Source organism: Kryptolebias marmoratus, linkage group LG10 (assembly GCF_001649575.2).
Source record: "Kryptolebias marmoratus isolate JLee-2015 linkage group LG10, ASM164957v2, whole genome shotgun sequence".
NCBI lineage: Eukaryota > Metazoa > Chordata > Actinopteri > Cyprinodontiformes > Rivulidae > Kryptolebias > Kryptolebias marmoratus.
The window spans coordinates 15,560,341-15,574,254 of record NC_051439.1 but is presented as its reverse complement, the minus strand read 5'-3'; the positions used below and the strand labels follow the sequence as shown (position 1 = coordinate 15,574,254).

The window sequence follows — 13,914 nt, the reverse complement described above, 5'->3', positions numbered from 1 at the left end:
GTTTGTTGTTTGCGAGGGCGGCATCGCTGCGTGCGGACGGCGGAGACGGAGGACTGTCGACCGGCCTGTCAGGACTGGGGAAAGCGGCAACTTTTTTTTTTTTTTCTTACCTCCTCTTTTTTCCCCACGAACACGACGCGGAGCGGTGAAAATCTGCGACCATGACTCGTCGATGACGGCCCCGGAAAGGCTCGGCCGGGCGGCTGTGATGTCCTGCTCGGCTCGCGTTGTGCGCCAAGACTCGTTTTGTCTCTGATTGACGGCCAGCCGAGTCAGGATGCTGGAGCTTGTCTGAAGGCTCCACGACGCGAGCGCGCGCGCGTGTGTCTCTGTGTGTGTGTCGCTTTCTCTGGATTTCCCTTCCCCTTTTTTTCTTTTTTTTTTTTCCTCCCTTGACGAGAAGATTTCGAACTCCTTTGTTCACCCTTAAAACTTCCAAAAATGGTCTTTTTCGCGTCGGGTCGCAACAAACCCGGATAACGACGCGACGACACCCCCTGAAACGACGGCTCCCCCCCCTCCCGCCTGTCTCCCGGTAAGGCTTTCAGCGGGCAGAGCGGACGAACGCAGCCGGGATGTGACGCCTCGCTGCCGTTAGTGATACGTGGTTGACAGCGCACCGAAACCTCCTTTATTTTAGCTTAGTTTGCTTAAAGTGAAACGGCCAGTTTGGCGATTTTCCTCGTGTTTGAACGTAGAAACAGCCAACCCCTTTAAATGTTCCAGTTGCCCGGCGTGATAACTTGCATTTGTCTCGTCAACTTGTTAGCCGCGTTAGCCTGCTAGCTTCACTTTATATGTTCAGTTATGCTAGCTAAGTTGCTCGCTAACAAACTTCGTTAGCAAGGTTCGCAACATTATATCATTTGCTGTTATGTGTTGCAAAGCAGGACTCTTAAAGCTTAAGCTAATTTATGAAGAGCAGCTGGTGTATTTTTTTTTAATAACAGGAAGTGCACCTCTCAAACTTAAACGCTCTGAAAGTTGCGAGCCTCTCTGTTAAACTCAACCTGTTTCCTCCACACAGAAACTCGCCAGCCCCTGGGTTCATTCCATTCAGCTCTTGGATTTTTTTTTTTTGTTTTTTTGTTTTGTTTTCGCTTTGCGATTAATGCATCTTGGGGAGTCCATGAGAGAGTGCGAGTACAGTCAAATAAGCACTCGCAGCTCCACGCCAATGGAGACCCCATACAAGAAGAGGACACCAAAGAAGAGGAAGTGGGAGACCTTCCCAGGTCGGAATAAGTTTTACTGTGATGGGAGGATTATGATGGCCAAGCAGACGGGGGTTTTCTACCTCACCCTTGTCCTCATTCTTGTAACCTGTGGACTCTTTTTCGTCTTCGAGTAAGTATTATTAACAACGCCCATCATGTGCCATTCACTTTGACATGATTGTGGATTTCATCTCATGGGCTGAGAGTTTTAGACACATCTCGCTTATTTCACGACTCTGGAGTGTCTTCCTTTTATCTGTCCAAGGTCAGGGAGAAGTCAGATCAGACTGGTTGGAGATTAGTTGCAAGCGTCCCCTAAAATGTAACGCCTTCAGTGGAGTCTGTGTGCATGGATATCATTCAGTGACTGATGTAGATGGGTATAATTAAGTGGTTCTTTTGAGGAGGTGTGGGCTTCCTGTCTTAATTTGTTTATGGGTTACACATGCCATGATGTTTTCTGTTTAAAAGGTTGTTGACAGTGGCAATGTCAGCTTCACTGGTGCTGCATTGAAATGCTGGTCATGAAAATTACTCTTGCACGAACATTTGTTTTACTGATATGTCCTCGAGCAACATATTGAATCCTAATTAGTTGCATAGATAGTTCATCAAATGAACTACCTAACTACTGTGTCAAAATTTGGAAATAGTTGTATATGTAATGAAGCTTTAAAATTGTGTTTAAACCTTTACCAAAGAATAAATCAGCTAGTTTTAAGGTTGATTTAGTAATTTTCTTTCTTGTCATAACGGTTAAAGGTACTCGTTGCAATGTTATGAGGACTGCTAAAAAAAGAAAAATCATAAAGCAAGAAACAAAATCGGCGCTATTGTTTTTTCTTATATCAACTGTTTGTCCTTTAAATAAAAAAAAAATGTGAACAGCTGCCAACTACCACATGAGTTTGTTTACCTACGGAAACAGCCAAAGTAACTGAAAACAGGTCAATAAGGGTAAATGGACTGTATTTATATAGAGATCAAGCCACAAAGCGCTTTACGACACAACCTGTGCCCTCATTTACCCGCCTGAATAAATCGTTCTATAGAGACTGATCAGTGTTTTAGATCGCATTCACACACTGATGGGGCACGCATCTGAGGAAGTTGGGAGTTCAGTGTCTTGCCCAGGGACACTTCGACATGTAGCATACTAGTGGAATCGAACCCCCAGTTGTCTCGCTGGAGGCCTTCTCTAACCACTGATCCACAGCCACCAAATGGCAATGTCTATGAAAGAGCTGTTTGGGATAACGAAGTCTGAGTTTTCTTATATTGGTACATAAGCATAAGCCTAGAGTTGTTGAGTAAAGTTTGCAGATGCAAGTGCATTGTTTATATTGAGTACATTTTGGAATTGGATATCAATTTATCTGAAAAGTTACTGGAGTAAACTATTTTAAAATGCACCATTTGATATAGTTCATAATAATGTATTTTAGGTTTCATTTCTTAGTTTTGTACTGAGTAGCTTTAATTGGATGGACGTTAATCACGTTCCCAGTGTCTCTTCTTTTCAGCTGCTAGAACAACTTGCAGATAACTTACAGGATGCTCTTTTCCTCAATATCTCACCACTGTGAGTGGAAAATAGCATGTTGACAAAGACTCGAGTTCTAGCCTCACTGAAGGATCCCACCAGATATTGTACGTTCCTTCTCTGGTCATTAGCCCATCAGTATGTCATCCATCACCTCAGAAACCCCCGTCCATACTAGATAAAAGTCCTGCTCTGTCATTAGATTTGTTGTTTAATTGGAGTGTGTTTATCAGGGTAAAGTGCCTCGCAGACGGGGAATGCTTAACAGGCGAAATGTGTGCAGCGCTTGACGTCTGCTGCACACTATCTGCACTCTAAAGACAGTCGATGCTAACTGATATGGAAGAAATGTAACGTTATGCCATTCCTGTTGTCTCGTACTCGTATTATGTTCAACGGCTGACCAAAAATGGCCCTGACTGAATTATCTTAGACTTTAGGACCAGTTTAAAAATAACCGAAATGGGGTAAGAGCTGTACAAACAGATTGAGCAAGAAGTAAGATGTCTATATACAAAAAAATAAAAAGAAAAGATCTAGATGAATAAATGATGGGTAAAGACAGCTGAAAACCATGATCATATGAAGGCTTTGCGGTATAAATTTTTTTTGTCAAGATAATTATTCCACACTATTTTGTTGACAAACCCTAGACTAAATTGGCTAAAGATGCTAACTGGTCGTGTCGAGCTCATATCATTAGCTGTTGTATTTCTGCAAAAGCTTCTTGCACAGAAACTGACTTCACTTTTAGAGTTTGTCCTCGAGAGTTGAGCGTGCCCCTGTGACGTTTTTCATTTTCCTCACAACCATGTCATTTATTATCGGTTGCGCGTTGGATCCTATAATGTGATTTCACAAAACTGTCAGCAGGGCAAAAAAGGAAAAAAAAAACTTTTACTGTTTGCACAAACTTGTCCATTAATAAGAAGTATGTCCGCTAGGTTCCTTGTTTGCTTCGTTTTGCTGACAAATCCTACTTTTAAGTGTAACCAGGCATCCAGGCCTTCTGTTACAGCTGTACTATTGGTGTCAGTTTTCATAGAGAAAAAGCATAAAAAAACTGCTTTAGGTGGGTCTATAGCTCACTATAATTAGCTCGTCTCCCATTACAAACAACTGCTATGTATATATTTTGTACACATTGTGAAGTCTCTCATATGCAATGCATGTATCAGCTGTGACCTCTGGACCACTTCAGCTTTCAATGCATTGTCACTTCAGCAGAGATAGACATAACCCATGACCAAAGGGCAGAATACTGATCTTTGTTATGAAACAGTTGATTCAATAGCAGGAGTTGACTTTTTTGGGGCATCTATTTGAACCTGGATTTTTTTTTTTCTGCTCCCACATGTAGGATGCCAGATGCTTCCTGGTGATACCTCTCTTTCCGCCCCTCGGATAGCTTCACTTCCTAAACACCGTGACCCCCTCAGTAAATCTAGACGCTGCAGTTTGTTTTCTGTTTGTTGTGACTACAGGGGAAACGGTTTACAGGAACACCGTACAGCCACAAAACCGCTTTCCAGCTAAGCGTCGCCCGCTCCATTCAACTGCCCGTGCCCCTAGGCTGGCTGAGTCCTCCTGACTGTCCTCTCTGTCCTCCCCACCCTTCTCCCATCAGCTGAAAGGATACATTTATCGGACAGGACGATGGTCAGCAGACCTGCACATTGGCTTCTGGTGTCATTAACTGTAATGTGTTTCGATTAGTTTTGTTTTCCAAAGCTCATTCACTGGTTGTCAGCAGAGTGAAGTGCAGCTCTTCATTTACTTTGCGGAGGCTTCTTCTGTCTTTTTAAAAATAATTTTAAGTCAGTCGGCGGGGGTTCATATCTGTTTAAACATACTCTGTTTGTAGGGTTCAAGAAGAGTCAGCAGATGGCAAGTGTTTAGACATGAAGACACTTTTTACAGTAAATTTTACAGAGATCTGGCTTCATCTCTGTGCTTCTTTGTGCTTGTTGTCTTTGTCTCTGTCTGAGGGGTGCTCCACCATGCACAATAAACCCTGTTTGTGACCAGGAGACTTAGCTCTGTTTATTATTTCATGGCTGGATCCCCTCCAGAATGCTACATGGGTTGTTGTTTCACGTGTTGCTTTCTGACTCTTACGTCTTATAAAGTGAACTGAGGCAGCTGTTTGATGTCTGAAGCACAGTTCTGGATTGAGAGAAAATTAACCACTTTGGCTTTTGTTGTATTTGATGAGAAGAAAACCACTGGTTGTTAATCCAATTGCATTTGAACTGGGTAATGGCATGACCTTTGGGCGCACTTCAAGGTTCAGTGACATTATCTCAACATTTAGATGTTTTTTTATTTCTTAAGATCAAAAACTCTCAGCAGACTCTTGTGTCCTGATGATTGGCAGGATACAGATAAGATGTGAAGTTTATGTCTTTGAGTTTTGGCAAAACGAGAAATCTGAAGAAGCCACTCTGGGTTTTGGGAAAAAGGGTTTAAAGGGGAAAAAATCTTTTTCATAAATAATAGATGAAAAGGAAACAGTTTCAGCCCTGTGAGAGGGAAAATATGGGTGCTCATAATCTTTTGGTATCAACAATTTTAAATAATTTCCGCCCTAAAACGTTCAACTGAAGAACTAATTTTTCTTCTTAAGTCTAAAGCTGCGCCTTACTTGTAAGCATTATTTTCTAATGCAGACAAGCTATATTGATATCAAATTGTCAGTTTTTCTGTAAAATATATAAACTTACAGGAGGAGATCAGGATAACCAGAAATGTCCGCTTGTCGGGTCAAAGGTGAAGCGGGAGCTGGGTCCAGGAAACATCGTACAGGGACCGATGCCAGGCCTTCAAGTCCATCTTGACATAATGAATCACAAAACCCTCAAGCTTTTGGCCTTTGTGTTACTGAGCATTTATTTAATAAGGAATTAATGCAAATTGGATCAAGTAAAAAAACTGTTTGGCATCCCTGTGCGAAACCTTTTGTTACCTACGTGTTAGAAAGTGATCGTTGCTCTGAAAGCACAGCGGCTGCACATGCATGGATCAGGACAGGAAGGTCAAGTGCTTTTATTGAAAGCGTGAAAAATACTTTTGATTTTTCTCTGAATAAAAATTTTGACTGTCTTTATTTAAAAGGCGAAAATAATTTTCTCCAAAGTTAGTGGGCTTTTTTTTCTGTGCTTTTAATTCAAAATGAATTGCAGCAGTGTCTGACAGCGTTAGAAAAGGAAAATAAAACTAATTTCATTGAATCTGCTTCCTTGTAAAATTAATTTTATTGTAACTGCATGCAAGACAGTCAACTCTTTATTTTCATTTGCCTCTTATTAAAAATGAAAGTTCTCACAAAATAATCTGGATATATTTCTGCCACTTGTTTAAGTAGCAGCTGGTGCTAGAAAGCAAAACTTTTCTGTGTTACAAAGCAGCAAAGTAAGTAGCTGTCTTACATCCTTTTAGTAACCTTTTGTGCTTCTTCTGACTTTATTTGTTAACAACTTGACAGATAACACTTTGAGTCTTTGTCATCACTTCATATCGGAGGCATGATTTCTTTCTTCTTTTAGTAATTCGTGGACTAGAAATAAATCTGATTTTTGACTGCTGGATCTGCCTGTCAAGCTAAAAGTTGTCCAATCGGTTAAACAATTTGTGCGTCCCTACTCGTCACGTGTTTAAAGCCAGCTGAACTACTCTTGTTACTTGTAGTTCTTTTAATATTTTGTTGTTGTTGTTGTTGGCGGACTTGAAAATTTAGGAATAAAAACAAATCTCATGTTGACGATGATCAAAACAAGGAATTTTATCTACTTGATATGAGCATATGTAGGCTACTGTCTGTGTTCATAGTAGAAAGAATGACTTGAACTGATTTAGTGTTTGCACAATTGAACATCTGATTTATATACCTCTGTAAATACTGCAACAGTTCATTTGCTACGCCTGCTGGGAGCTTTATATTATCTGAGAAGGCCATCTGACATGTAATTCCTGAAAATAACACCTTCACTATGTGCAACAAAGGTTGCTCAGGAAACAGTTATTTATCTGCTCTAAAGCAACGGGAATAAGTTGCTCCTAGTGACAAGTTCTTTAAAAAAATCCCTCTTGTCCAAGTAGTAGTTTGTAAATCATCTTGTTGTTTATGGCAACATAATAAAGAGGCAGCTGTGTAAAACATTTGTTAAAAAGTCACTTCAAAGTCATCCTTTTCTTTGTTTGAATAATATTGTCTGATTTATGGGAAGTGGTTTTATCTTTTTGTCTGTCAGGAAGAGATATTTGTCAGAACCCCTGTTTTGATTCAGAAAACAAAACTGTAAATCCAATCAGATATGGTTGAGAACATGACTGATAGGTTTGTACCCAATGAAGAGCAACAGTGCCACTAGTATTTTCTTACACAAAACTTTCCTAGGAAGTCTGCTGAACAATGTCCTTCTTGTAAAGAAGTGTTGGATATTTCCGGTGCTGTTAGACAGGTTTGTACTTGTGACTGATCCTTTCAGCTAATTCTTGGAAGACTGGAAAATAAGCATGCCAAGATTTTGTAATCGCCCAATACCACATCCAAACAAACTAACAAGTCTCTTTTCCCAGTGTTGATAAAGTGGCTGTTTATATTGTAAACTGAGGCGTGCCTTGAGGTGTAGCTCCTTTCAGGGCGTCCTCTTTTACTTGGATCAAGTGAAAACACTGAAGCCACATTAAAAAATAATTAATGAATACCTTTTGTCATTGAAAAATATGAGCAAACATGCAGTGAAGTAAGTAAACTCCTAACATTCTTTCTTCTACATTATCCCTTTTGATTAATAGTTTCGATGGAACGAACGGTGTTTGCTGCATGCCGGGACGAAAACCTAAGTTGGCGTTTGAAATGTCGTAAGGCAAATAGTTGTGAAACAGTCTTTGTCCACATGATTCAAACAGTCACACCCATGTTAGACTTGTTTTACTGAAACAAAAAAAAATATTCCTCTCAAGCTGGTGCAGTGACATTCTAGATTCCCTCCCATTGACTTATACGCTGGTAAACAAAAAACACTCAGGAGAACCTACATTTTACTTTGTTCTTTTGCATATGGTGTAAAAAAGTACAGTTTTATATCATATTTGCCTAAGAACATAATATATTGCTAGGTTAGGTGTAAACATGTTTTGAGTACAGCTCTTTCAGGCTTTACTTGACTGCCACCATCTGTTACTTTGACCTCCTTATAATACAAATAATATCCAATTATTTGCATTTTGTTGTGTGATTTCTCTCCCCGACTTCCTTCTAGTCCTTAATCAACCCAGCCCTCTTTGTCTGACAGCCCACCTCCAGGAGTCTTTTGTGTACGTTGCACACGATGAAGCTTCCCTGCACTGTTCACATCTGTATGAGGTTTGGAAGGAAGTCGCAGTTTTATGAAGTCGTCTGGCAAAAACGCTGAAATCATTTCCAGAAGTGTGTCATGTTTAGTTGCTTCACAGACAAATGAATTGGCCTCCAGCTAACAAGAGGTTCCTATTCTGCCCTTGCCTGTCATCAAACACAATCAAAATGTAATAAATGGCCAAACTGGCAACACTTTAGCTTCCGTACATGATTAATGAAATGCTACAAAGCCTGAGACATCTTTAACACAACATTATACAGATTCTAAACGCACCACACATTCAAGTACTCCACCTTAGTGATGACAACATTGTTGTTTTTTATGTAATCCCTTAGTTGTAACCAGAATCTGGACTTGTAGTTTTTCTGTCTACATTGGACAAAACTTTTTTTTTTGGTCAGATTAAAGCATATTGATTTTAAAGAAGATGGGAATTTATATCTAGTGTGACACTGTGAGGACAGCCAGCGTCACATGATTTCATCAAGCTGAGCTGAAAGTCCTTCAGCTGCGTTTGGAGAAACTGGTTGGTGTTATAAGAGGATTCAAAGGGAAATGTGATAACGGTAATCTGGATTGGATTATCGGTGAGATTAGTGCACGCTTTGAAAAGCGGATGAGCATGAAAACCTCAGGGGAGCCTGTTGAAGTGAAAAGATTACTTGTGCAGTTCTGTCTTACAGTGGTAGTTGCTGAAAACAATATTTAGCATTATTCAACGCAGGAATTAATTGTTTTCCTGCTATCATACGGTTGAAGATCAGTAATATATTTCCGATTTCCGTCGTAGTTTCAGATTGTCAAGCCTGGTAATGAAGTAATATTTTGTATCCATATATTATCTTATTTTTGGTCGCTGTGGCAGATCCAGCTGAGCGCTGGTGCTTGTGGATTCTTCTTACAGCTCACTTGTCTTTTCCACTGTCTGTCTGGTGGTGTTTTCCATCAGCAGCAAGAAAAGTGTTGTGGAAAAGACATAGGAGGCTCAAAAACTTCCACCAGTAAATGTGGTTGACATTTTATGTTCCCTTTTCGTTGTATCCTGTTTAAGCCTTGGGCTCAGAGAAAAGCTCACGGTTTCCTTCGATGGAATTTTCTAAAACAAACTCAGACTCTCTTAACGTCTGTATTCATCCTTTCTGTTTTTCTCCACAACTCCTTAAATAGTTTATTTCAAGCTTGTGGATGTGAGTGCAGCACTAAGGGTAAATAATAGCTGATGTCACATTTTAACATCTCAAAGATTCTTCACTTTATTGGTTGGTTTGTTTTCAAGTGATTCTTCCTCTCACCAGTTCTCCACTGTTCCTTTTTTCTTTTTATTTGGTTTTTATGTTTTTTCAAACGGTGTTAGTGACATCCTAATCAAAAGAAAAGACTGTAACGTCAAAGATCTCTAAAAGTCAGATTAAAAATGTTCTAAAAATAAGTAATAATAATAACTTTAATCCCACTGCACCAGAGTTGAAGTCTAGAAAGCACACTGAAAGGTGATTGATGAGGACTATAAGGCATGATGTTCTATTCTGAGGTCGTTTCAGACCAAATTTCCCACATAAAATGCATATTATTAGGATTTTTTTATCAGCAGTAGGAATGCAGTTATGTAATTATGAAATCATGTAATAACCATTCAGTGTGCCATCTTTGGTTCTTTTGCACATATTCCCAAACAGCACCCGTATTTGATCAAAATACTGTTTCCACGTTGAAGTTTAGTTTTCTTACTTTTCATGTGAAGTCTGTTTTATGTCATCGCTAATAACATTTGATTCTGCAGAAGGAACAGGAGCTGAATAAACTTTGTAAAACCAATCTAAATTTAGCCCTTTTTATTAAATCTCCCTTGACTCACACATCAGTGATGCTGGATGGTTGTGGCAAATCTTAAACGTGGATCTGGACCTCCGACTCCAATTTGGCCATCATGCGTCACACTAATAATCAGCTCTCCTGTCTTTATGATTGTCCTGGCTTGTAGGCTTTAACTCCATCGTTTCCTTGGGGTCATCATCAGTTTTAGCAATATTTTAGATAATCTCCTAACCTCATTTCTTGTTATTATTTTCTTTTTGTTTGTTTTTGCTCAGATTGCTTGTCGAAATATTTCAGTTCACAGTGAATGTCATTATGCTGCCTCTGTCTTATTGACTGCCTGCTTCTTTTTTATTTTCCTCCTTGGAGGCTTCAGCTCACTCATGTGGCTGTTTCCACGGTAACCGCATTCCTCTTCGAAACTTACCATGTCTGACATTGGATACTGTCCGTCTCCATGGCAACGTAACCTCGAAAGTCCCAGTAAATATAAGATTTGGTGTTAAGCACGTAGAAATGAAGACGTAACTCTGCCGATGTCAGCTGTTTGTTGCGCTCGTAAAAAAAAGAGGACTTAAAAGTACCCGTGGTCCGCACTGCTCGTCTTCACAGACGGATGAAGATTCAATTTGGGGACATTTCCTGCTGGGGTCCTTAACTAAGCGAGTTGTTGCCTACCTGCAGCACATTCATTTATACCTATTGATCCATGTGCAGGAGAGGCAGGCTTGGTACGAAGCTGTCATTTCTGTCCTCTGGGTTTGTGTTTAATGTGTCTGACATGTCAGTTTAACGCACACGGCTGCCTTTTTTTTTGTTTTGCTATTGTCAGATTCATGGAGACATGGCTCCTAGAGGACAAAGGCAGTGGCTTGTGGCTTTTTTTTCATCTGTGTTATTATTTTCATTGGAGTTTGCCACACTCAAAAGGTTCAAATTCACACGTTTAAGTTGCAGAACTGTTCATTGTGTACTCTGTTCTTGATTAATGATTCTGTGTTAAATCTTGAATGTGTAGCATTGCTTTCAGTGTATCACCCCAAGCAATGTTCTAGAAAGCTTTTTTGTTTGTTTGTTTTTAAAGTGGCTTCCCACTATCTTCAAGTGAAATGCATAGGTAGCAAATATTTATGCTTTATAGGGTAAATCTAGATCAGAGCTTCCCAAGTTTTTCAGCTTCTGACCCATAAATTAACACTTGTAGAGATTTGTGACTCTGATTTTTGCTGGTTGAAGTATACAAACAATGCTAATAAGTCAAATACACAAGTGTATAATACCAGCATAAACAACCTTGCAATTATTTTAATATTTTATTTAATTACAGTGTGTCCCAAAGTGGGGTCCTAACCCCATCTTTGGGAAGCTCTGATCTAGCTGATGGCAAAAAAACTGATGATTTTAGTTTTTAATCATTTATATATTTTTTAAGATTTTGTTTTGCTCAAAGATATTTGGATTTTTTTTATTAGTTTGCTGAAACAAAGAACAAACAGGATGCAAAATCCTACAGGCAGAAAGATTTCCACTCCGTTCACAGCTGGTGAGTTGAGTGGATCAGGTGAAGTTACATTTCTGATACCTCCAGACAACCAAACGGAGAAGCGCTGTGGAGAAGTCGTCTCTTTTCAGTGTTTCATGAAGAGTTGTCCTCTCAGCAAAGCCTTAATGATCAGAAATCTGCTGGCATTCCTTTTTTATTTGTTTCCCCGCTGGAAGTTGAGGCAAACTAATGTTGTTGTTTTTTTAAAACGTTTCCAACTCTTCACACGGGACTTGTCAGTTAACAGCTGGACTTTCGTACATAAGGCCGTACTGACATCTACTCGTGTTCTCGATGTGGCAACAATTAAGTCTATCATGATATAACTGTGAAGCATGATTCTATATTTTTTTAATTCTACAGTGTTTAGTAAAGTCTGAAAAGGCTAATTGTGACATTTTGGAACAGTGGCTAGTCAAAGTATGAGAATATTTAGTCAAATCTTTATATATTCTTGGAATCCTTTAAGCTGTATGTTACATCTGCTTTATTACTTCTTTACATTTTCTTCTTTCCAAATTCTCAGCAAAGACAAGAAAAAGACATACTTTCCAGTGCAGTAGCATTTTTAAAAATTGCTTAGCGATGCTTCTCAACCTTTTCTCACACACCAGATAAATTCTGCTTTTAACGATGAGACCGCTGAACACCAGAGTTAGCCCTCTCTGGCCCGAGGGGAATTTGTTGGCTGGAAGCCCTGAGGGAGCACCATGACAGCCCCGCTTAAGGCCTGAAAGCGCTTGTGGAAACACCACTGAGTTTGGCACACACTCGCGTACCTGGTTTTGGCCCTTCTGTGTCTTCTGAGATATATATTGTCCTGACCTTAACTGTTACTCACTACACTTCGCACTTTATCCATTCATTTGATCTAATCTCATTTTTTTGGCTGCTACTACTGAATCTCACAATAGTTATCTTGTCATCTCCTGCCGTATCTTGGACTAAAATTGTTGTAGGAGCGGAAACATGCAAACAGCTGTGAGATGAGGTGTGACAGGCGTGTGGACCCGCAGGTATCGCTTTTGGTAACATAATACAGTCTGATAAATTCACTTCAGGTGATGCTTGTTTTGTTTTTGTTTTATTAACTTGGCTTTATTTGTGTAAAATACCTCTGAGGAAGTGTGTTTAGATATGCAGCTCATGGCTAAACTGAAGGGCAGACAGAGGTGAAGGAGGAAAACGTAAGTGCTTGCGTACACAAGGAAGATGTTCAGATCCCCTTCAAAGGAAAGCAGCCTCAGTTTGTCTAACATCACATTTAACACCGGTTACTTTTTGAAACAAGTATGCTGTGAGTTACGGTCAAGTTGTAAACCAGTTTAATGCTGACTCTGTTGCACAAAAGGAACAATAATGTCAAGGTGAAAACTAGCTCTGTCTCATAAAATGTATTATCTAGTTTGGTTTTAGGTCCAAATTGAAAATAAATTGCGATATAAGTGGGAAAAGTTGCCATCCTGTACAGTCCAGTGTTACACCACCAAGAGACTTGATTTGGTCTTTGTGTTTCCACCCTGATCAGTTCAGAGACTGAAAACTCCTGAAAGCTTTAAAAAGTTTAAAATATAGTGTCTTTTCACGCCACATAACTTTATTAATGAGACATAAAAAAGCAATGTTCAGGCCTGCTGCCCTTGGCAGGTTTTAACATGTTTTTGCTGAACAGCGTTGTCCTAGTTGGACCCTCCCAGACAGGCCAGGGATTTGGTTTAGTCCAGTGTCCCCTCAGATTTAGACTCCAACAAGTCTTTACAGGTCATCTGAGGTTCTGAGAGATTTTGTGAGTATTGTTGTTTGTTGTATAGTTGAGCAAAACATTTTGTTCTGCAGCTTCACATCATGTTGAGGTTATATGCTGTAAAGCAGATAACTGTTTTGTAATCACCTGGCTTTCTAAACTGATGGACACAGTTTGTTGTTGAAACACAGTTTGTTTGTTGCCCCTCCAGCTTGAGGGGCAGTCTTTAAAAATTTCCTCTCTGAACACTTTCACCTGCAGAACCCAAGACAGGAAGCCTAAATCCAGTTTGGGCTGTTTTCTCAGACTGCCCTTGGTTCCTATCTGGAGATCGGTGAGATGGTGTGAGAGTGATGTTGTCTATTAGGGAGAGAATCTGTAGACAAACCTATATTTTAGTCAGTTCCATCAGTTGTTTTAACAAAAGTCGTTTTACGACATTTATTACAAATTCACTCTGAAACAGACAATGGATGAAGTATAATTGATTGAATCTGTGTATTTTACACTTGAATGAAATGACTGAACAAATACAACTTTTTTTTTTACTACAACTTGAGTCAGACAGAATCCCAAATGAAATGGGATGCAGCAGCCTGAGCCCCACCTTTGTGGGACTAAATGGGATTAGAGCTAAATGCGCAATTGGATATTTAATGGGATTAGGTGAAATTAATTAGAAGAGGTCG

The 13,914-nt window shown here is 39.6% G+C and overlaps 1 protein-coding gene across 4 annotated transcripts in view; it reads left to right on the top strand.

Moving 5' to 3' along the window:
* The window catches only part of LOC108235091 (palmitoyltransferase ZDHHC14-like), a 39,071-nt gene continuing 25,157 nt past the window's right edge, over positions 1-13,914 (top strand). For 2 of the 4 annotated variants that reach the window (XM_017414876.3, XM_017414856.3), the window contains exons 1-2: positions 2-535; positions 1,028-1,347. In XM_017414876.3, coding sequence (XP_017270365.1) covers positions 1,112-1,347 — 236 coding nt within the window. In that variant the 5' untranslated portion in view covers positions 2-535; positions 1,028-1,111. The other 2 variants (XM_017414884.3, XM_017414866.3) reach the window with 2 other exon arrangements.